At 40.5% G+C, this 25,392-nt stretch overlaps 1 protein-coding gene across 2 annotated transcripts in view; it reads right to left on the reverse strand.

Moving 5' to 3' along the window:
- Nucleotides 1–20,662, reverse strand: part of LAMA4 (laminin subunit alpha 4) — a 133,744-nt gene extending 113,082 nt beyond the window's left edge. The window contains exon 1 of one of the 2 annotated variants that reach the window (XM_069489006.1): nt 20,389–20,662. In XM_069489006.1, the coding sequence (XP_069345107.1) occupies nt 20,389–20,583 (195 nt within the window). In that variant the 5' untranslated portion in view covers nt 20,584–20,662. The remainder of the gene's footprint in view (nt 1–20,388) is intronic. The other variant, XM_069489005.1, reaches the window with a different exon arrangement.
- Between the last annotated feature and the right edge of the window lie 4,730 nt (nt 20,663–25,392).

The raw sequence follows: 25,392 nt of genomic DNA on the forward strand, positions 1-25,392 counted from the left end.
AACTGAAGTTAGTGGTTCATTGTCTTTCTTCCCCAGGAGGCTTAACTCCCTGAGAGCAGAAACTGGATTCATCTGATTTGTCACTGAAGCCTCAGTGCCTTTAAAGAGTAGGTGCTTAATAAATACGCATCAGTGTGTCTTGGTGTTACAGAAACACAGCTTGCCAGAGCTGGCAAGGACCTCATTCCTTGTCTGATCCTTAATTTTAAATTTGGGAAAACTGAGACCTTATGAAGTAAGGAACTTATCCAAAGCTATTTACACAGAACAAGGTGATGCCACCTGTAGTGCTCTTTCCACTAAACTGCACTTCTTGATGATGGTGATGATAAAGAAGAAGAAAATGATAATGAAAATCTCAGGGTATTACTTAAGCTCACACTTCTGGGGCTGCAAACAAACCTATGTTGTCCATCTCTGTCTTTCCCTGGGATATCTAGGATAAAAGTCAACTTTGCTCATGTTTATCAGGTTTATAAAGAATCTCACTGAAGATATTCCATTAGCATGTCTCCCTTATTTCACAGGGAAGTGCTGTCATCATTAAAAGGTCTTAATGCCATGTCCCAGCCATCTCAGAGGGGAGAATAAGGGTGGTGGTGGGAAGGGGGTTTGGGGGTGGGGCAAATACTCTTAAGAAACTGTTTGTTCCATGGGTATATGGCTGAGTGAAGATAGGAAACATTGTCCATCAGTCCTTTGTAATTCTTTGGTTTGGCATATGGTAGTCATTCTTAACTTAAATACAATAATTTGTATCTGGTGTTTTAGTTTTTAAGTTTTTATGTAATGCAGCTAGAAATAAACTGTGAAGCAAATAATGTAGATTACTCATTAGAGAAGTTGACTCTTGTCAGAAGCTAGTCCTATGAATGACATCCAGCTGTGTCCCTGACACCTCCCTTGTTCCGTTTGAGGGATCTGACAATGGCCCTGGGAAAGGATACCCCTTTGTGCAATATACCCTAGCCCGTGCACAGGTGTTTCCCCTCATGAGTCAGAAGCAGATGTCTGGTCAGGCAGAATATATGGCAGCTTGACATATGTCTGGCCCCACCTAACAGGAAAACTATGGCCCATAAACTGTACTAATAAAATCCCATCACTGCAATTTTGACAAAGCCATGAAATCAACACCTTTGTCCTTCACCACTAAGGGAAGCTAGGTTCCCCAGAGGGTTTGTGACTGGATCCAACCTTAGGATTGTATGTTGAACACCCACTCTGCCATGTGTTTTATGAGACAAATGATAGTGAGATTCTATCCCAAGCATTCTTAGTTGTAAAAATGTGAGCAGCAGAGCTCATTTAACAAATATTTCACTTCTATACTATGTGCCAAACACTTCAAAAGGCTCAGAAGAATGGATGTTCAGGCCAAGATCCAAATATTTCAGAGTGGTAGTTCAGGGACTCTGGTGACAGGGCCACTTTCAAACAGTTCATCAATAAACAAATATACGAAGCATCAACTATTTACAGAAAGTGAGGCAAATGAATTAAAAACACTTTTGCAACAAGTGGTAAATCTATACTAATACAATTTTAGCTTCAGTATCAGGAACCATTCATAACCTACCTCTTTTTAGAGCATGAATGGTATTCAAAATTGGTACAGAATTTCCATCCTTTTCAGGTTATTTAAGGATATTTCACATGATTTTCTATCCAACTTCCCTCCTCTAAGATTTCATTTTGAGGTTTTTGTGAAATACAATTTAAATCTTCATTTCATTTAATATCTCATTTACAAATGGCATAAATAATCCGCACATTTCTTTTGAGTAAAAATTTTGGAGGATAGTTTCAGAATCACTTTACAATCTATCACCTTTTTGTAGCTTTGAAATTTTGCCCTCAAATAACTTTTGTGATCCACATAGCTATTCTGTTATAGCATGTTTATAAAAGTGAAAGTAAAGAACACAAACCAAAGTGAAAAGAAAATGACTGGAAGGAGATGGCAATGCCTGGAGTGCTCCAAATCTAGTCTCTGTACTGCCATTTAAATGACAACAAAATAATACACATTCATGAGAGGAAATGGATGGGGAAGGCTGAGAGTGTTTGATTTAAAGCAATTCTGTTATCTGTCATTGGAAGGAAAAAATTCGTGCTGATTTTAAAACAATACTTTAGTTACAGATGTTTCCAGACCCCTTCCCTGATCCAAGGAAACAAAATACCATTCAGCAACAAGCCCAGATTTAGAGATGGGGCTTGTTCCAATATAAACATTTCTTAGCTAGACCTTCTCCATGAAAGTGCATAGTCAATTTTTCCATATACAGTGGGAAACACAAAGCTTTTAGCTTAAAAGGCATTCTTGCCCGCAGTGTGGAGCTCCTGGAATGAGCAGCCCAGGGACACCATGGTTCACTACTGATGTCAAGCCGAACACTATCTTGACTTGCTCATCGGTATTACGCAACAGAATTATATCAGAATGTGCACATGCAACAAACAGAAAACTAGGCACCGCTTTAGCTCTCTCTATGGCCATTTATTCATTTTGTTTCTCTGTTTTATGTACCACTGCTTACCCAGGCCCAGCCTGGCACAAAGCAGGCTTTCATCAAGTAACTGAGGAATGCATAAGCGATTTTTTTGAGCACAAATTATACTGAAGGCACTGGACAGGCAGTTTGAGGAATCAGAAGATGAATCATTGACCCTGCTGGCCTGCAGGGATTCAGTGGGGGTGTTTGAGGCGTGTCTGCAACTTACTACAATATATGGAAAAAAGTACTAAGAATCATAATATAATGAGAGGTAAAGAGAATTGCTGAGAGCGTGAAGAGGAGGAAGAGATTACTTTTCAAGTGGGGTGGGGAGAAGGATCAAGAATGGTTCTTTGGAGGATGTGGGGTTTGTGTAGAGTTTTCTAGAAGGAGGAAACTGAAGCTGAAAGTCTGGAAAGCATAGGGTAGTTTTTAGTTACTCCCCATAAGGTAGGGAGGCTCAAACTTACGTTCTTTCTGTTGTTTTATTGCTCAAAGCAATATTGCTCCTTGCTGGTAATCTAGCCCAATAAAGGTACCAGATAGATTTACTTTTTCTACTTGCTGGAAATTTCCTTGGAAGGATTAGTTTAATATCAGCAATTAAACTTGTATGACATCTCCAGCAACCTTCTGGCTTGCAGTATTCTCACATGGACATACCACTCTCTGTCCACACATTGTCGATAATATTGGAGGTGTGCCCTAATGCCTGAAATAAGTGTTAGGCACAGCTGGAAGCCTCATTAATTCTTTGTGGCCACCAGGATCCCATGGGTTACTCTCAGGCGGCTTGAAAGTTAGGAATTTTGGAAGCAATAATTTTCAAGTTATAACTTATACACAAGGAGAATGTCATTCAACTATAAAAAGAGAATACTTCTATTTTAAACCTCTTTCATTCTACTTAATGCATGTTACCCAAAGTGAGCTGAGTAAGATAATAATGGGAAAACTTGGTTTTGTGGCTAAGTAGCTGCAAGATTGATTTAATTGACCTAGAACCTACCAAGAAGTAAAACAAGAACCTGGTGCAGTTGGTTTTCAATACTCTACTTACTATCAAAAGCCCAGTCACTGAGTAGCTGAAATACAGCAAAAATCTGTTTTCATAAATCTTTGACAATGCTTCAGGGATTTTTTTTCCTTTTTTGAAATTTATAGATTTCTACATGATTTGAACTAAGCTCAAAGGAAATTCATGCTGACTCATGACTTTGAGAAGAAAGCACATTTTCTAGATGAACATGAGCTTATGTTAGCAGATTAGAAAAAAAAAAGATTGCCATTAAAGGAAAACCAAAATAGTTTAGATAATATGAGATGAAGATATAATGTCTTATTTTTTTATAATGTCTTGTAACTAATAAACAGATCCAACACTTAGCTTTCAAAATAACTGAATGGAAGAGCAGACAAAACGATATTCCACAGAAAAGAAAAACCAAAATGCTTATTTCTACTGAACAATTTGATATACTGCATGTCCAAAAACCAAGGCCACGGGAAAAATGTGCTTCATCTGCCAAAGTGACCACAAATACTGTTTGAGACTAGGAAGCTGTTTAATAAAAACACAGAGTTTTTAAGCACCTTATGAAGAGTATTATCCTTCCCTCATAGAGATGATTACCCTGACCTTACAAAAATAGTAGTATCACCTTAAATACAGTATTACTCTCACTCCACTAAGGATCCTCCTCACATCCAAGACTGGAGACAGAACAAGGCATGACGGTGTGCACCATTTTGAAAAGGGACCATGGGACAGGCAGCAGGTTAGAGCTGTCCTGCTTCCCAAAGGCACCACGTGGAGGCTGCCTGAACCCCACCCCCCGACATCCTCCTTATTCTTTGTCTTCTATTAGGCTCAGGGCACATCTCAGCAAGTGCTATTCATGGCAAAGTCCCTGAATTATACCCCAAAGTTCCATAGTTCTACTGGGAATTGGCAGATTTTCTTTGAGAAACAGGTATTATATATTTCCTTGCTGTTAGAAGACTATGATGACCTGGCTTTGAAATCGACAGCAGAACAGCTCTACGAATAAAGACGCAGTTGCTGAAACTCATAATTGTTATAAAGCAGAGTGGGAAGGTGCTGGTTGGGTACAACTGCCAGAGTAGACCACATTGGTGCTGCCACGCATTTCATTTTCTTCATTAATTCCTCAGGTCTCAGCTGTTTTGCTACATGACAGGGAAGTTTCTTAAAGTCACGTGGAAACCTGACTGATGACTGTGTGCAGGGGGAATACCAGACATGATGTGGCCTGGGAAATTTAAAAATTAGTTCTACAATTGTTTTGAAACAAAAGCATTATTGTTCACTTTTGAAAAGATCTTTCTTCCTCTCTTTTAAGATCAAGGGTGTGTTGTTTATTTTCATGTGACCATTAGAAAACCCCAGGCGGAAATTCTGCAATCTTACTGCACTTGAATGCTTGCTTTCTTAGTATAGGTGCTGAAAGCATAGTTGAAGGGGTTGATAGCCATATGGGGCCAAGGCAAAAAATTTCCTAAATGAAAGAAGAGAGATGCATGGTGTGGTCATAAATTAAATTCAAAATTGAGATAAATATAATGACCAAAGGCTGAGAGAACTCTCTTAATGTTTTATTAATTAAGCTACTTAGTTCTAAGACACAATTGGCTACACAAGTTATAATGAGAAGGGGAACATGGATATGCTCTCATCGGATACAGCTCCTTTAATGTCCCCGCACACAGATGTCTAGGTGCTTCTCACCCCCATTATTTATCCCTGTGATGGCATCTAAGCTCTATGATGCAGTTGGACAAGAGGACTTCCCCAAAGCCAGGAAACTTGGTTGTGGTTCCAGTTCTAGAAACCCTCTGTGGCACCTTGAGGAAGTGACTCAACTTCTGACTCTAGTTTCTTCCTGTTCCACTGTCATTAGCAGCGTGATGATTTCTAGGCTCTTCCCATCCTAGCAGTCTAGAATGCTGTGAAACTTCCTGCTATTGCAATAAGGTTACATGCTAGGAGACTTGGGGCCAATCACTTAACATCTCCGTGCTTTTATAAATTAGAGATTAGTAACCACTGGCCTGCCTGGTTTATAAGATAGTTGTGAAGATTAAAGGTGGAAATAGGTAGGAAAAAACACTTTGTAAACCATGAAAACTTAATAAGTATTAACATGGTTTTCAACTGAATTAGTAGTCATTGGAAATTTCAATAATATATCCGGCAGTCGTGAATAATATTTGTCCAAAATCAATAGCTTTTTAAAAGCTGAACTCTTCAAGTTATAGGTTGAAAGAGAAATAGGAAGTTTTCCTAATTCACTAGAACATCAGTTCTCCCTAAATGTACTGCATATATGTACACCAAGGGACAACTTTATTTTGCTGTAAAGCAAAATAAAACAAGCTGCAGCTTGCCTTCATGACACTGTGAAATGCTTAGGGTGTCACTTTTTTTATTCATATGAAAAACTAACAATAAAGTTTTTAATGTTTATTTTCTCAATTTTCATAGACATAACATTCGAAATGGAAGTATTTTGCCCTTTAAAGATCATGGAAACGACTTTTGGACCACAGATCAGGTGCAATACTGTGTTGAGGGAAGGGAGAATAAGATTGAGAGCTATTTTTTTAGCTCAAGGTGTAGGTCAGAAATTGCAGTTTATGTTTTAGAATCAGGTAATTTTTATTGTGATGGAATCATTAGTCTAGAAAAATAAAACTGAATTAAAAGATAGTGGTTATCTGGTCTACCCACTACTACCCTATTCTCTCTCCAAAGCTCCTTTACTGTTTTCCTCCGTACTCTCAGGTAGTGACTGAGACAAAAGTGGAATTTCCTAATTTCCTAGGAGGGCCAAAAATATCATCAGACAGAGAACAGGAAGCATAAAAATATCTCTCAGGAGAGCACTGATTGTTTAAGATTTCTAGGTCATGTTTAGAGCTGTTGCAGAGGTGCTCAGAGCATCAGTTGCTTGGAGTAACCAGGACACATACTGGCCCGAGGCAGGTGTGTGCGTTGCTGGGAAACTGCCTCGGAAGCACTGATTGGAAGAAGATTTTGGGTAACATTTTGGAGACTTGTCATGATTTAGAATATAAACTTGGGAAGCCCCAGCATAGTGAGTGGTCCTCACACATTTTAGAGTAGAGAAACCCTTTTTTAAAGCTAGTGATAGTCATGTGGAATTCATCTATAAAGCAGATAAAAAAAAAAAAAAAAAAGAAGAAGAACAAGATGCTCTGATTGAAGGAGGTAGGGCCCAACCTCCTGCTGCTCAGCCTTCTTGGGGTGACCAAGTTGTACTTGAGGCATTTCCATGGAGCCTCAGCCTGAAAGCCACTGATATAGTAGGTCTTATGTTAAAAGGTCCCTACAGACTTTCCCCCTATGATTTAATACATTCCTACAAACATCAGCAACACCTTTGACTTCTCCTTCATCCTTGCTCTCCAAGCACAAGACAAACCATCTTGATAGAACCTTGGCAATGATCCCAGCATCTGTTCTCTCCTATCCTGACCACAGTCACTACCCAAATCCAGGCCCTCCTTACTCTCTCCTGGACAGTTACCAATGCACAACACAGGCTTCCCTGAATCCAGGCTCTCTGCTGCCTACTGCCCAATCTGCCCAGTAGCGTGTTTCCAGATTGATGTCGACAAATCACAGTTCTCATTGTGTTTCTCTTTATTCTGCTCTGAAATCTTTAATGGCGTTCTCTTGTCCAGTCCAACCAACTGGGGCTATTTCCCTTCCTAGAAAGAACCCTGTGTCTTTGTATTTCCTCATCCGGTCCCCTTGGCTTGTATTCTTTTCCTCAATCTTAAAGATTTAACTCAAATGCCACCTCCTTCACGAAGTCACCTGGAAACTTTCCAGCAGGAGTGAACATTCCTTCTAAACCCTAGAAGAGATTTTATAACATAACAATTTAGTTGTATCATGTTATTAGTGTACTTTTTATCTCTGTGTTTTATTCTTCTTTGTAAGATACATGGCACTTGCTGAGGTAGTAGGTGTCTTTTTGTTAAATCATAGAGTAAAGACATTGATACTGATCAATCAAGTGTCCCTGGACACCTAAGGAACACAAGGTGGCAATAAAGAGTCTGACATACTATTTTCTATGTTTCAAAATATCTAATTAAAAGTTATTTTGACATATTTATAAAAAATATACATCTAAAATAAAATTCTAAATTTGGCTTTTGGCCAAAGTTAAAACAAAGTGATAATATTAATCATTTTATCAAAAGCCCTATTTTGCAGTTATAAGTTATTTTGCCTTATTAAAAAATGAGTTATTAGAACTCAAACAAATCAGCAAGAAGAAAACAACCCCATTAAAAAGCAGGCAAAAGACATGAACAGAAGTTTTTCAAAAGAAGATAGACCAGTGGCCAAAAAACATACGAAAAAATGTTCAGCATCACTAATCATCAGGGAAATGCAAATTAAAGCCACAATGAGACACCAGCTTACCCCAGTCAGAATGGCCATTATTAAAAAGTCAAAAAATGGATGCTGGCATGGATACAGAGAGAAAGGAATACTTATACACTGTTGGTGGGACTACAAATCAGTACAACTACTGTGGAAAACAGTATGGAGATTCCTCAAAGAAATAAATGTGGACTTACATTCAACCCAGTAATGCCACTACTGAGAATCTACCCAAAGAAAAAGAAGTCATTTTATCAAAAAGACACCTGAACTTAAGTGTTTATCGCAGCACAATTCACAATTGCAAAGATGTGGAATCAACCTAAGTGCCCATCAATTTGTGAGTGGATTAAGAAAATGTGGTATATGTACACAAGGGCTGTCCATAAAGTATCCAGCCACGTAACCATTCTTGTTATTTTAACAATGGCTGGATACTTTCCAGATAGCCACCATATATGCCATGGCTCATATTTACTCAGCCATAAAAAGGAATGAAATAATGTCTTTTGTAGCAACTTGGGTGGAATTGGAGACTGTTATCCTAAGCAAAGTGTCTCAGAAATGGAAAAACAAACACTACATGTACTCTCTAATAATTGAGAGCTAATCGATGGGCGCACACAGGCACAAAGAGATGTAAGGGTGATTGGAAATCAAGAAGGGGGTAAGAGGGAGGGGTAAAAGCTTACTTATCGGGTATAATGAACACTATTCGGGTGATGTGCACACTAAAAGGCCTGACTTAAGCATTGTAAAAGGTATCTATGTAACAAAATTTGTACCCCCTTAATATTTTGAAATAAAAAAATGAGTTATTACTTAATACATTTCACTTGGTAGATGTGATGGACTGAATTGTGTCTCCTTAACACTCATGTGTTGAAGCTCTAACCCCCAGTATGACTGTATTTGGAAATAGGGCCTACGAGAAGGTAATAAATAAAAGTAGTAAAGGTTAAATGACATCATAAAGGAAAGGCCGTAATCTGATGGAACTGGTGCCTTTATAAGAAAAGAAAGAGATGCCAGAGACCTTTCTCTCTCTCTCTGCCTGTACACAAAAGAAAGGCCATGTGAGGACACAGCGAGAAGGTGGCCATCCACAAGCCAGGAACCGACACTGACAGCACCTTGATCTTGGACTTCTAGCTTCCGGAACTATGAGAAAATAAATTTCTATTGTTTAAGCCATCCATTCTGGAATATTTTGTTATGGCAGTCCCAGTGGACTAATATGGAAGACAAAATATTTCAAAACATGAGGTTAGAGAAGGAGGAGAAATACTAAAGAGATCCTTGGGCATGAAAACTTGGGGGACTGCTACTCTAATACATGCCCCCCTTCCAGTTACAATGGACTTCACAAGTCACTACTCCACAGCCTTCCTCCTAGTCCGGGAGGGCAGAAGACTACCTGGGTCTGCTCCAGATCAGATCACTGGTGCCTTGAATGGGCCTTTCAGCATTAGGCTCTTATTCCTTGTGTGCTGAACGAATAACTCTTATTTCGGACAAGTTGTTTTATATAGTGCTTGAAAATTTAGAAAAGGAGTTAATAACCTAGGTTTCTTGTAGGTCTGACTTAAATCTTTTCTACAGTTAATTTCCTTTCCTTTTCCTATTGTCATTTGTAGAGAAAAATTTTGAAAGGTAAACTGTTTCTAAACCTTCACTCAGTTTTCCTGTGATTGACATATTTTGTGTAATCATTTCTCCTGAGATCCTGTTTTAACTACAGGTCAAGCTCTTTCCTTATCATTTTTAAGCTCTTTTAAATTCTAGAGTCACAAAGTAGACTCAGGACTCCACTGATGCTCATGCTCAGCATAGCTGGAGACACACGAATATACCCACATTCAGAAATTATGTAAACTTTCATTCCTCTCAGATTTACGGGAAGAACTTCCCATTGTTATGGAGATGATCGAGTTAGTTCTCTCTATAACTCTCTAACTTGAAAAAAAGTCAAAGCCTAAACATACCATGAATTTAAATGTTCTTTATAGACTTGTCAGCTACTTGTCAGCTGCAAGGACCACTGTGGTATTTCCAGATAGTATGGGAGACCTACGTTGGCTGAGATATTGCTAAGACACTCTGAGATTTAGAGACAGATGTTAGAGAGTCATTACAATGCAAAGGTTAAGAGCTTGGAGCTAGATTTCCTAGCTATGACCTTGAGTAAGTTACTCAACTGCTAAATGACTCAGTTTCCTCATCTGTAAAATAAGGCTAATATTAATGCCTTCCTCATAAGTTTGTTGTGAGGAAGAAATGAATTAATAATACAAATAAGGGCTTAGAACAGTACCTAGGACACAGCAAATGCTAATCAAGTGCTTAGTAATTAAAGGTAAAGAATCTTAGAAATCAGCCAGTTAGCTGTCTTGAATGGGTTCAAGCACAACTGTTACCTTTAAGGCTGTTATAAACTACAAGTCTCTCAGGGCTGAGGCTGCATTCAGGGCATCTGGAGTCTGCTGGGAGCATGGGGATGCCTGCTCTGATACAAAAGGAGACATAGACTTTGACTCAAAAGCACTTTCCTGCAGATCTCAATCCCTCTAGAAAAGAACCAGCTTGAGGAATAGCCTTGGCAATTTTCATTTGGGGGAACTATGTCTTCCCTCTCTCTTAATATTACCTTTTTAGTCTAGGACACAGACTACACTCCTCGTTCCCTGGAGAGACAGCCGGAATCAGAATGACTCTCTTGTTAACCAAGAAAAACATTGCAATCTCACTATTTCCTGAAAAGTGTGAGCAACACCCTATTTTCGAGCAGATTCCACAAGCAAATTCTTCCGCTGCCCCCCCTCCCCTTCCCTGAAGGACACAGAGTCTCCAGTGTTTTGTCATCTGGGCTGTGGCTGCTGAGAAGGGTTGGATGGGAGTAGAAAACCTTCCATATCATTTCATGCCTTTTCTCAAAAAATACTTTCTGAGCACCCACTATGTATGGGCCATGGCTTCAGGAAGTGACTTTACCTTCTCGGCCCCTCCAGAATGCCTAGAAGCAGCAGTTTGCTTTGAGGATTGTGTTTTTTAATTCTAAAGTACACCTTTTTGGGGATAGGGTCTAGTACATGGGTGAGCCTGTGAGCCCCCCACTAGCCTCACTCAGCCAATATTTGGGTATGTGTTTTTGGTTTCCCTCCTCCCCTGTAATTATGTCGACAAAACTTCCCTTTTCTAGATTCACAATTTCCCTAAATCCATTCAAGATTCAAGCCCTGCTGCACTTTACAGCCCAGCATTTCTCCTATTTTGATGTGCATGTGAACAGCCTGGGGGTATGGCAAAATGGAGGTTCTGATGTTGGCGTGGGCCTTAAGGGTGACACTAATGCTGCCATCTTCAGACCACACTTTGAGTAGCAATGTTTTAGACCCCTCATCCCCATAGCCAGCAACCATCAGGGCATTCATACACCAGGGCAGGTTCCCTCACACACCAACAATTCTGACTTCCAGAAAGTTCTGCGAACATATTTGCTTGCAAATGTCATGTTCTGCCCAATCTAGAGCAGGCTTCTTCTTTACATTATCATTAAAACTCAATGGACAGCTGTGTGGTATATAATATAATGTGATTTCAGTTAATGGTTACAATGAATTAATAATCTGTCACTGGCTTTTCCTTCCTTTCCCACTGAATGAAAACACATTCTTCTCTCTGGACCCTCTGCCACTTGGCACTTAACTGTACATATTGATACGAGTGTCTACTCAGTAGTTCTCCAGCCTCTGTTCTCTTCCATTGCATACTTTGCTGTCTCTCTGTAGCGGAGCCTCATGTTTAGGCTCATTCTGAAGGGTATGGATGGAGTAAGTGGTAGCCCCCAGGAACCCTGGCATGGGAGGCCCTTGACATTTATTGACCACACCAAGACACACTTGGGACACACTCAGGTGCATGTTGTTAATGCTGTCTGGAAAGACTCCTTGAGAGGCTCATGTCTGTGGCTGGGTTGGTACCCTGTCCTTCAGGCCATCCCTAGCCCCACATCTGGAGTTGTTAGGAACAGGGAAAAGTATTCCATTAAAATGTCTGCCCCTCCCCCCACCATGTCAGGACCCTCGGGCTCTGGACTCTTACATCTGGGTGTTCTAACTAGGACAACAGCTATGACTGTGTGATTCAGTGCCTTATGCCACATTCCCTTTAAATGGCAACATTTTAATCTATTTGTTAGACAATTAAAGAATTTTGTTGCTAGAAATAACCATTTTTAATTTTTTTAGCTGAAAAAACTGAGGCCCTGGAGGTGAAGGGATTGACCAGGTTCCTTTACCTGGCAAGGGCAATCTAGTTGGTAGTGATGGAACCAAGAACCAAAATAGTCAGTTACAGACTCCCAGCTCTGCTCAATTCCAGGAGAATCTCCTACTGATAATTCAACTTAAGGACAAATAGAAATAATAAAAGTAAGTGAGTAAAAATGTAGTAGAAATAAACAATTTTCCTCTAAAAGATATCTAGATATGTTCATGGAGTAATCTCTAGCTCTAAAGCCAAGGATGATATACATATACCACACTTTATTAATCCACTCATGGCACACTTATAACTTTGACTCAAACTGTACAAAAGCAACTCATGTAACCAAAACGTCTGTACCCCTATAATATTCTGAAATTAAAAAAATATATAAAAATAAGGATGGTTAAGCCAATGGAAACAATTGAAAAGAACATAAGGCTAAAAGTCAGAAGAAATAGTTCCTTATTCTGCTACTAATAAGCTTTGTGTCCTCCCTTCTCTCCCCAATTTAGGTTCCTCACCTACAAAATGAGAGGGATAAATCTCTAAACTTCCTTTCTAGATCTAACATCTATGATTCCTTTGATTTTACGGTTCACACTGCAAAGTATAATAGAGTTATGCATCCAATAATAACCACCCACTGACTACATTCAAACAGGTCTCCTTTATGCCGAATGCTGCAGTGGAGGCTTCAGGGCTTGTCTCTTATGAATGGAATTTCAGAGTATCTGTTGCCACTAACAATGACAGACAACAATTTCAAGGGAACAACATAGAATGAGGCGATTATTCATGAACTACAATGAAACAGCAACCCATCTCCAGACAGACTGTTTAATCTCCAAATAGCAGGCATCTAGCACTTCACCTGTGACCTGGGGATTGGCAGAACCACCCTGCTGCTCCCAGGAATGACCACAGATCAGCAGGAAAAGAGGTAATGCTTCCAGCACATTTAGTTTGTCAAATTGTGTCACTATTCATCAAAGGAAAAGATACACATGTGGACATGAAGCTTGAAAGGCACCCTGGACTAACTCTGCTGGGGAAGAAAAGGCTTGCCAAGATTTTAAACCTGAGACCCTGAATTTGTGCTATGGCTCTCTGCTATGATTCTAGAGGGTTCTACAGCTCTAGCATCTCAGGGCTTAGGCTCAGCAGACATTTCTTTTGCCTTCTGCTGGTGTCTATATTATGCATACCTTTGGACGGACCCTTGGCTATATAGTTCAGTATGCCACGTTGCAATTCACTTCTTACACAGACAACAGTATTCCATGTAACAGTCATGTCTGTGAGACAAGGTTTAGTGAAGACATCTTTGACCCTTAGAGTCCGTGATTTCCTTTAAAGCAGTCATGCCACTCTAGCTAATGGAGGGCATAATTTCAAAATAAATGTTAATACACAAAGCCTGTACCATGCTCAAGGGTCTTTTTAGTTGGAGTGTACAGCATGGATTACTGGTCTAGTCTGCAAAAGACTTGTGCTAACGCAGCTGTTAATGTTATGGGATTTCTTCAACTCACCAGTTCTCATGAAGTCAAAAATGTATATACTTCATTCCATTTAGGTAAACATAGCTCTCTAGCCTCCATCAAAACACAACATAAAAACTAAGTCCTGTGAGTGAAAAGAAGGTCATTTTGCATATTACTCAAATTGTATCCACCCATTCCTCCTCCCGCTTTTAACAGAATATGTTTTTTTTCGTGTATTTTTTTTCTTTATGCACAGGATTTGGGCTTGAATATGGAAATTTTCCCACTACCATTCAAGCCTCGGAATGTTGTTTCCCCCAAGTTCTCATGATAAAAAGACTCAGATTCAGAGCTGAACTGCTGGCAGCTGAATTTCATTAAGACTTTGATGGGAAACTTAAGTTGGAATTACAAACATCTGTGGTTAAACTGCCCTTTAGTAAACCATTTCCCAGAACTTAACTTTACCACACCAGGAGCGAAAAAGGAAAACAGTTGGAAAAAGAATGCTACTCTTTTGCAAATATGAGTAGATATTTAAATATTCTTCTATATGGTTACTCTATCTCAATGAACTAACAGATTTACTTATTTTAGAAAATAAATGATTGTTTGGAAATGCTAAGTTTTGAAACTCAAAGCATGCACTGGCAATCTGATTTTTAATAGTTTCTAGCCAATCAAAGGTCTCAAAATTATGTCTGGCCATCATTACATTTAATTACTTTTATATGGTTACTATGAGCCAGAAAAAACCCTAAAGTAGGGGATTGTTTTTTGGCATTTTTATTCAAGAAATTGTGACAAGTCAGATTTGAGAATTTAATTATGAAGAAAAAAAGTAGGTTACTGTCCTTGTCATATCATAGCAAAGACGTTGGGATTTTTGTTTAGCTTTTCCAGGGATTTAGAAAAACCCATTCATTTCTCTCAACTGGTCAGAGCATCCCTACTGCTGGGGAAAAACTGTTTAAAGAACTATTAAAGACACAATGATCATAAAAACTAAACTGCAGCCTTCTTCTTCTCCAATGTTGGATAACAAGCAAATTTGTAAACAAAAGTTGAAAATAATCAAATTTACAGATTAAGTAAAGATTTAGATAACAAAACACTGTAACAAGATACAATAAAGCTTTACCTGCAGTAGATAGAAACAGTGGAAGAAAGAGGTAGCAGAAGGAGGGACAGAACGAGAGGAATGAGGGCAAACTTTGTGTTAGGCAGTTTATATATATCATTTCATTTAAATTTCACAACAATCACGCAAGGCAAATATATTTAAATTCATTTTGCAATCAGAGGAACTGAGCCTCTACAAGATGATCTATATAATTTGTCCAAAGTCAATTGGCTGGAAAGTCAGAGAGCTGGACACCATATCTGTCTGGTTGTAAGCCTATGTTCTGCCTGTGATGAAAGGTGAATTTCAAATACTGTAAGGCAGAGACTGCAAATAAACAGTCCTCGGGCTCAATCTGGCCCTCGGATGTACTTAGCCTACAAGGCATTAAAATATTTGAGTCAGCAATTTCACTTATGAATCCAGACTCTGTCTTCTCTTGGGAAAAACAAAAAAACCCCAAGACCAACCAAAACCAGAAGACTTGGCAACGCCAAGAGGTGGCTGCCCCTCTGGAAGAGGCATCCATTCCTCTCCCCACTTTCACTGAGCTGGATTCACCCAGTTGTTTTTGACCTGGCCCCTGTAAGAATTTGAGTTTTAGGACTTCCTCTGTACCATGTGATCGAGCAATCCCACTTCTGGATACATACTCAAAAGTACTGAAAGCAGAGACTCGCACAGATACTTGTACACCAGTGTTCACAGCAGCGTTATTCACAATAGCCAAAAGGTAGAAACGACAGAAATGTCCATGACAGAGGAATGGATAAAATGTGCTGTGTTTATAAACAGAATATTAGTCTTAAAAAGAAATGAAATTCTGACACGTACTACAACATGGGTGAACCTTGAAGATATTATGCTAAGTGAAATAAGCCAGGCACAAAAGGATAAATGTTGTATGGTTCCACTTCTGTGAGTAGAGTAGTTAAATTCAGAGAGACAGAAAGTAGAATGGTGGTTGTAGCAGGCGCTTAGGGGCGGGGTTAATAGGCAGTTATTGTTTAATGGGCTGCAGTTTGGGAAGATGAAAAAGTTCTGGAGATGGATGGTGGTGATGGTTGTGTAACAATGTGAGTGCACCTAATGCCACTGAACTTTATACTTAAAAATCGTTCAAATGGTAAAATTTATGTATATATATTTTATCACATTAAAAGAAAAATCTTCTGGTTAAATCAGAGAACTCTGGAACTATAGGGGATAGAATTGTTTATTTTCTAGCAATTTTGTAGTAAATTCTGTAAGATAGACCACATAGTCCTTATGTGGCTGTTTTGAATTCCCTACCTATTAATCTAAATCAAGAGCTTCTAATATAGACTGTAGCATAATTGGAGGACACATACTAGAATATGATTATAAAGGAAAATAGGATACAAGAAGACTCTATAGTTAAAAAAAAAAAGAGCTTTCTATCAGGGAGACTCACTAGTATACTGGGAAAAGAGAATAGAATTTGAAAATTTGGGTAACATACTTATCATCTCTAAACATCAATTTACTCATCTGTAGAATGGGTATAATTTTCACTATTGCTTCATAGGACATAGTAGAAATCAACAAGTATTCTTTTTTTTCTTTCTTCCATGACTATTTTAGAAGGTAGTTATTAGACTAGACAGGGAAGGGAAGTTATCTCAATTCTTTGCAACTTTTGCTACTCATCTAAGAAGCACTGCCTAAATGGTCTTTAAATGGTATTTTATATTTCTTCATTTTAGGAAATTCCCAAAACTTTGACTAAAATTATGCCTACAGATACTTCTATTTACCTAATCACCTCTTCCTAGATATTCCTGCACAGTTGAACTGCTTTTATAAACTCCTTCTTTGCTGTGCCACTTGCCAGGTTGGGGGGCTGGGTAAACACTCTGTGCCTCAGTCTCCATGTTTATAAAATGAAATCATAATTTTGCCAGTCGCACCAATTTATCACGAAGGTTAAAGGAAGTAAGTCATGGAAAGTGTTTAGATCAGTGGCTGGCACACAGTAAATACTCTATGAGTGTCAGCTATGAGCCATACTATCGTCACTATTACTACCACTACTATAATGCAGTCCTTCTGTAATAAGTTTTTTAAAACCTTCTTTGGTGTTTAGCAAGTAGATTATTGTGCTCTACTGGTCTAGCATAGTAGTAATACTTTTTACATGTTACCTCTGTGACACTTAGCTTGTAGCTACTCTTGCAGAACATTAATTCATTTTGCTTTCTGCAGTGGTTCTGTATGTTCTTTCTCTCTTCAATTGCTTGCCCCTGAGGATAAGGATGAGACTTTACCTTCTTTCTGTCCCTCCTGCTGCCTGTTTTACTGCTCAGTACATAGTAAGGCTCCAAAGCTGCTTGTTGAATGAATAATTAAGTGAATGATATAATGACTACATGCAAGTAACCAAATTATTGGAACGGCAGTACAGAGGGATGGACCAGGCTAGTGACTGGAGATCTTAGTGTGGTCCCATGGGACCTTTCTCAAAGTAAGTGACCAAGATAAGAAAAAGGAAAGCAGATAGTGAAAGAAATCTAAAATATCTTTTAATAAATGTTGCACAATTTTGCTTAATGCCCTAACAATGTGTTGGGGCACGGGGTCACATATGCACAAGGAAGAGTCGAGAAGAAATGTCCCGTTGAATTAGTCTAATTCCTGGTGCTTCTTTGTAGCAAGCAGCTTTGTCTAGCACAGGGTACACACATGGCCCATGGGGCACTGATTTTCTTGGAGAGAAGTTGACACAATAGTGACAACAACAGCAAAACCCAGTCAGGCTACTAGGAAATAAATTCCTATTTGCCTCTCTGAGGGGAGTTTGGTCAATATAGTCAATTATTTTCCTATTTTCTTATCTATCTATCAAAGCCAGTAATAGCACTGTTCTGTTGCCCCCTCCACTGCCGCCCACTTTGCCCTGCCCACAGAGCCCTTGCCTCCTCTAATTCTCAGAGAACTATGGAGGAACTTGGGAGAACCTTAGGAAGGCCTTCAGCCAAGCACCTCCCACTGCTCCATGCTTGTCTTAGTATTTTTCTTTCTTCCCTTTGAAGGAGAATTGCAGAATAACCATTCATATAAATCCAATACAAATAAAGTGAATGTATTTTTAGAATAGCCTCCCATCCACTTACTGAACCTCTCCCACGAATAATGTGTCTGTGTTCCCTTTCTCGCTATATACACATAAATACATTCTTCTGAACCAATCCAGTAAAGTGTTTGTACCATGTTATTAAATCTCCGGAATGTATTTGGTTTAAGGTCTGCTTACTGGCTATAAAGAGCATGGGAAACCCGATGGTGGAGGGGGAGATTGCCATGGGACCGCAGGCTAACTGGAGACATTATGTGAAACTATGCAGTGGGAACATAATTACCTCAATCCCACCCTTTCTACACCATATACTTTGACCTTCCTGGAATGACTAATATCTTCTGTTTCCCAAAACCAAAGGCTTCAACTGGTATTCTGAAACTATTAGTCTCTGACAGTATCACAAATTTAACTCACTCTACATTTTTTTCTGGTTGGAAAGACATACACAAATAGAGAGATAACAATATTAAATAAAATAATACCATAAAAATAAGGTTCTGAGAAATATTTCCAAATAAAGGTTTCTTTTAATATAATCATCTACATATTTTAATAATAATAACACCAACTCTTAGCACATATAAAGCATTTATACTATGTCAGGCACTATGCTAAACACTTTAATTTCATCACAGTAACTCTACGAGGTATGAAGGACATCAATAACTTTTCTAAACCTAAGTTTCTTTAGCTGCAGTTTGGGCATCTGTAACTTGCTCAAGGTCAGGAGCTTGAAATTTAAACTTGGGATCATCAGACTAAAAGCCTGCAATCTAAAACACTTTGCGGTGCCACCTTTCTATTATTTCACTAAGTGCATGAGTATATAAGAAATTGCTCAGGCTCTCAAGATTTATTTTAAGGTTCCCTAAAACACAAATAATTATTTTTAAATATTTTTTGGGATGAGAGTTACAAAAAAACCAGTTGTATGTGCCTGTCTCTTTAGATTTAACAGATAAAAATATAGGATGCCCAGATCAATCTGAATTTCAAATGAAGGAAGAAAAATTTTTATTTATACATAGGATATATAAATACATCCTATGCAATATTTGGGACATGATAAAAATTTATTCATTATTTATCTGAAATTCAAATTTAATTGAGCCTCCTGTATTTTGTCTGTCGATCTTACTGTTAAGTCAGGCATTTCATTCAGCAACTTTCCATGCTCAAAGCAACAGGTGAAGATAATGCTTCCCTGGGGTTAATTCCAAGCCTGTATAGAAGCGATGCCTTCCCGTTGCATGGAGTCAGTCCTGGTCTGGCTTCTCCCCCAGTCTCTGAGTATGAGGTTGACCAGAATCCATGCTCCCTCCTCTCGTGGAGGCTACATTTTACACCATAACGAGGACTTGGTATTCTCTGGCCCTCGCCTTCCTCCCCCCTTTTTTAGAGTGTGGGTAGGTCTCACTCTGAAGAAGGACTAACTTCATGCACCTTATTTTTGATTATCAAGAATTAATAACTGCAGTTATACTAACAATTAATAGAATTAATAACAATAATTCAGACTTTAGTGGTGTTAGAAACGGTGTCAATCCACAGAACTGTTTTAGTTGTATGGTTGCTGTACCCATAGCTATAAGGTGTGTGTGTGTGTGTGTGTGTGTGGTTAGGTCAATTGCTCTTTCCTTTCTCAATAACTTAGGTGACTTCATTTCCCTCCTACTTAGTATCTCTCACGTACTGGACATGCTGTTGTTTGTCTCTGCTCAGGGGACTCTTAAATCCTTTATAGTGGATTCATCCTCCACCAAATTTCTACATTTTCGTTATGATTTCAACTTGAAAGCTATTGTAAGGCATTCAAACAGTAGCTCTTCGAATATTAATAAACATAGTATCAAAAGCATATCCTGATCACCTTTACTTTGGGGACAGGGCTTGATTTTAAGAGGAATTTCTTGCTTCTGGAATATAATGGTTCATTCCTATTTAGGATATCTGCTCTGCAGTTTCCTAACAGCTTCTTTCACGTCCAATCACCCTCACTCCCTCATCTTCCTCTGCTGCAGAGGACCTTTGGTTTAATCTGAGACAAAAGGTTAGGTCCTGCAATATTGTTCCCACTGTCGTAACAGCACAGCGGAGCAGGAAACCAGTGACAGGGCACACACATTAAGTGTTGTGGTTTGACAGAATGATTACTGGGACACACAAGTGGCAGAAAGTCACTGAAAGGCTGCTGCAGTCCCAGGTGAGAGTCTAGCAGACCTACTCAGAGCACTGACACATTCGCTTGCTTCTGCCAGTTTTAACAGATATGCCCCAAAGCCTCCAACTTCCAACTCTCAACAACCGAATCCAACTTGCAAAGTGAGAAACTTTATTTCAAGTTTCTGAACTGATCTAGCCCAGGTGAAACTCTCAAGGCAGTGAGGAGGGAAAGAGGCGGTAGAGGGAAGACTGGGGCACGCCCGGGGGCGCAGGTGCCCGGCAGGGTGGCGGTGGCGGGGGCACGGTACCTCGGCAGCCGGCGGCAGGCGTCCCGGGGCCACGCGGGGCTCGCTCGTCTCAGGCGGGTCTTGCCTGACAACCGCTGAGCTCCCTTCAATGTCAAAAGGAAAAGCGTTGTCGTCCCCGGACGCCGCGCTGGCGCAGGCAGCGCCCCAGAGGAGCCACAGAGGCAGGACGGAGCGCCAGGCTGAGCTCAGAGCCATGTCTCCGCGGACAGCCAACAGCGCTCTTCCGGGCTGCGAACCGTCGGTCTTCGTGGGTCCCCCCCGCGGCGCAGCGGTGCCTGGCTTATTTTACCTTCCCTCTGTCTGCAGTATCCAAATGTGGCAGCCCAACCAGCAACTTAGTAAAAAAAAAAAGGGAGAGTGAGAGAGTAAGGGAGAGTCCCAGTCTCTCCCTCTTTCCTTCTTTCTCTTCCTCTCCCTCCCCTCCCTCTCCCTCTCTCGCTTGGTCTCTCTCTCCCCCCAGAGGCTCTGGCCCAAGAACCTACAGATAGATGGAGCTTAAAGCCGAGCATCAAAAGGCAGACAGTTGCGGAGAGCCCCGTGGGCCGCCGGCCACCTCCGCTCTGCTCCCCTCCCAGCGGCGGCCAGGACTGAGGACGGCACTGTTCTGGCTTTTTTCCCCACATTCATTCTCACCACTCCCTTTTTACCTTGCATGTCCAGGCCCTCCCCCTCCAAGTTGGCTTTTCAGACACTGAGGTCCGGCCTTTCCTTGCGGCCTCCCCTCCCTTCCCGGTTTGGAGTCTCTCCAAAGCCTCCAGATGAATATTCAGCTTTTGTGATTGCTTCCTCACAGCTCTTGTTTATTTAGCCAAGGTGCCGGATGTCTTATCTATATTTATATAGATCTTTTCTGTGGCCCCACGAGTTTGCCGGAAAGTGGGTGGAAAAGGGATTCCAGGGCAAGAGCCAGAGGTAGAGATATCAAAAGGCAGAGAGGCAGGGTCCCACTTGCTCGAGCAAGGTTTCACGGTTTCTAGAGATGGACCATTGCACTCTTTGTGCAGATATCTTCTCTAGAGATTTGCAGGCCACCCCTCTTCCTCCCGATAGTTCTCACCCAGAGGGCTTGGGAGAAGAATATCGTTCACTACAGCACTGGAAAAAGACTTCATTACTCAAATGCATGAACTTTTATTTACAAAGAACATCTTGTTTTCATCCTAAAGAGGTGCTTTGTAAGGGACCCGGAACAAGGCTTGCAGTGTATGAGCCTGTCAAATATATTGCCCACAGCCCTGACCTCTTCCTCTTGGCTGGTAATCTCATGCTTACTACATCTGTCTGAGTTATGTAACCTTTCCAAGACTTCAGGGTAAAGTTGGCTGCAGTTATGCCATGGGTGCTCCTGTGGATGGGACAATGGCCACTATAGCTGATAGGTACCTTTGTTTACACTGGCTTCATAACAGCTCTAAACATTCCTGCAAGCCCTCAAATGTGGCTTAAAAATGATCAGATGAGACAACCGTAAAATGACACCCAGGTAAATTTCTAGGTGCTTGAAATCACAGATAATCATGCAATGAGTCATTTGCATAAAACCCAATCGTTAGCCTTATTTCATAGAACAAAAGCCCTTTTATTTAAGGATAAGCAAAACACCGTTTACTTCACACCTACCATGTGCCATGTACTTGGCATATATTATTTGCAAACCTCACAGCATTTCTGCAAAGTAGGACTGTTATTTCCTTTTTATGGAAGAAGAAAGGGAGGTTCAGAGAGACTAGGACATTCCCCCAAGGTCACACAGCTGGTAGAAAGTCCAGTTGAAGTTTGGATCTAGGCCTCACTGATTCTAAAGCTCTCTTACATCTGTACTACACTGAAACTCACAAAATAAAGACCACGAATTCAGAGGCAGGAGAGATAGGCACTCTCATATTTTAGGTGCCTCCTATGTACCAAAAAATTTGCATAAATTATCTCATTGAATTTCATCTTCACAATAATCAATTTAAGTAATTATTGTTATATGAATTTGGCAATGGGTAAGTGGTAAAAGTACCATAACCCAGGTAAATCTGATGCTAAGGTCCTTAATTTTAACGATAGAACAGTATGATACAAAAGTGCCAAAGCTAAAAAAGCAAAAAGAATTCTTACAGATTCCTAAGTGTTTGTGTTATTTTCATTTTAAGATATAAAAATAGTAGTGCAAGAACAATAAAGCTAAATTATGATCATCATCTTTCACATAAACTGGTTAATCTACTATATTAAGTGAAAGAACTTAAGAATATTTGTTTGGTTTGACTGATTCTTTCAGAGTTGATTTTTGTTTTCTCATCAATGTTATAACAAAACAAGGTTGAATGAAATGACATTATTTGTGGACCTGCTGTACTATATTTTCTAGTCTTGAAGAACAGAATGACTATTTTTAAAGAGGAAAACTAACCATGTTTATTTATCCTGTGGCGTAGGTAACTCTCATTTGCCAAGAATGGTCGTTCACATTTCTGGCTGCTACTGGGCCCTTTCTTGTATTAATATTAACCATGAGTGAGACTGTCATGGATTGGACAGTAATAGGACAGGCAAGCAAGGAGAGAGCACGGCTGACTATTTTTCAGCTAGTTAGAAGGCACTAGAACAGAGGGAATTACTTCCTCACCAAAGGGCCACTCCCAGACAACCAAAGGCCTGAGTGTAGGAGGATTTTATTCCTGCTAAAAGTACAACAGGAGTGCATTTCCAGTGTGTCTTTCTTATCCTGGTCTTCCCTCTCTCCCTCTCCTAGGATTGGGGCCAAGTATTCCCCAAGTACTTTCATGGTCGTGATCATTTTTGGGACACCTGCCTACCCTGTGATCAAAGCAGTGCTGCTCCATCATCCCCAATGCGCAGAAGAGAGCACAGACATTCAGAGAAGCTAAGAAATTAAATGGCTCGTCCAAGGACACTAAGCCAGTCAGCCCAGAAAGAGGGCCCCACACCTTCCAACTCCCAGACCAATGCTCTCCCAATTAGACCAAGCTATTTTTAGTTCTGGCAGCAGCAGATCTGGTGGTTTTGAGGCTTTATCAAAAGAAGGTTCTGGAATTCCCTTATGTGTTCCCCCCCCCCCCCCCGTGCTGTTATCAGCAGATAAATATCGGGGATCAGGGCTGCCCACTCCCTTCAGCACTGGGCTGTTGGGCCTGTCCTCAGCATCCAAGGATCTAGCGAGGGTGTTGTTAACACATCCCATGTGCCCTTCTGTAAATAGAAAGTCACGTCAGATGCTATTTCGGATTTGTAAGTGCTAATCCTGACATAACTAGACAGAGAATTGTTGTGGGGACTGTGTACTAGTGACAACAATTTTCTGATGAGATCAGTCAGAGAAGCAGGTATGAGCTGAGCTACCCCCACGGTGAGGTCTCCGACTGATCCTCAGGTGGTGGAGACAGAAAGGGTAGGATGGGGCCTCTTTTCCTGCCCACCCTGTTCTCTCAGGCTGAGGTTCTTGTGTATGGACGATGCTGGTGGCAATTCAGCTCTGTGAGGAGCAGCAACAGCAAGAGTGCTAGGCATGGAGGGAGGCTTTTCAAAAGTTGTTTTTCCTCCTATCAGTGTCCCTGGGCTTTTGTTCAGGAGATGGATAGTATGTTCTGTTTATGCTTCCTCTTCTGTCACAGCCTCATTTGCCTTTTAGTATATGCTGCCTGCATTCTTTGTCATTCATTCATTCATCCCTCCATCTATTCACCCATCCATCCGTTCATCCATCCATCTGTCCATCCATCATCCATTTGTTCATTTATTTCATCAGCATTGGTTAGACACCGCAGTGTGCCAGGTTTAGATGCTGAGGATGAAATGATAAAAACACAGTCCTAACTGTCAAGAAGTTAAGAGTCTGGAGGGACAGATGTAAGTAGACCCTGTGACTAACAGGAGCTCAAAGGGGAAGGTACAGCTAGTCTGCCAATCAGATATAGAGAGCAAGCCTGTTACCCAGATGTGGCCAGGGGAAGTCAGGGGAGATGTGAGAAGGCCGCACCTGTGCTGAGTCTTAACTGGTGGGAGGGAGGGGAAGAGCGGTGCCCCAGGAGTAGAGAAGTGCACATGCAGAGGGGCAGACGCATCCGAGACCATGGTGCCACAGGAGGGGTGAGAAAGCCATGCGGTTTCCGAATGTTCTCTGAGCCCTCTGTTCACGGGGTCCAGTCCCTGCCATGAGGCCCCTGCTGCTCTCTCAGCACTGCGCTCCAGTCCAGTTCCCACATGCAGCAGAGGATCCTCCCCCAGTGCCAGTCTGAAAACGGGGAGCTATTCATAGTAACCGTTAAGCCCTGAACAAAAGCCCAGGGACACTGATGGGAGGAAGAACAACTTTTAAAAGGCCTCCCTCCATCCCTAGCACGCTTGCTGTTGCTGCTCCTCACAGAGCCTGAACTGCATCCAGCGTCGTCCATAAACGAGAACCTCGGTCTGAGAGGAGAGGTTCCGAGGAGGATCAGCAGGAAAAGGCCCCATCTTACCCTTTCTGTTCCCACACCTGAGGATCAGTCGGAGACCTCACCGTGGGGTAGCTCAGCTCATACTTGCTTCTCTGACAGATCTCTTCAGAAAATCGTTGTCACTCTTTTAAGTGAAGAAATTTAAGCCTAGAAATGACATGATCATATCGGCATTTAAAGAATTTTAAATATACCAGATGAAATCATTGTAGTAAAATTAGAAGTTCCGGATATCAAAATGGAGGACATAATCGTTACCAGGGATCATACCACTCTGGGGCAAGAACTCGTAACACTTAAAATGTTTTGGTGTAAAAATACCTTCAGACTTTTGTTACATCTATATTAAAGTAGCCCATCTATTTTTATATTTTATGTCTTCCATTATATATATTTTACATATATATTTTATACATGTCCATTTTGTCTATTCCATCTAATTCTTTTTACAGAAATGAATCAAACTGTATATGATATTTTTAAACTTTTTCTCCATGTCAATGTATCTTTAGTATGTTACCATGAGTAACTTGTAATGTTCAGATTTGCATTCTGG

The sequence above is a fragment of the Eulemur rufifrons genome, chromosome 15 (genome assembly GCF_041146395.1).
Source record: "Eulemur rufifrons isolate Redbay chromosome 15, OSU_ERuf_1, whole genome shotgun sequence".
NCBI classification, from domain to species: domain Eukaryota; kingdom Metazoa; phylum Chordata; class Mammalia; order Primates; family Lemuridae; genus Eulemur; species Eulemur rufifrons.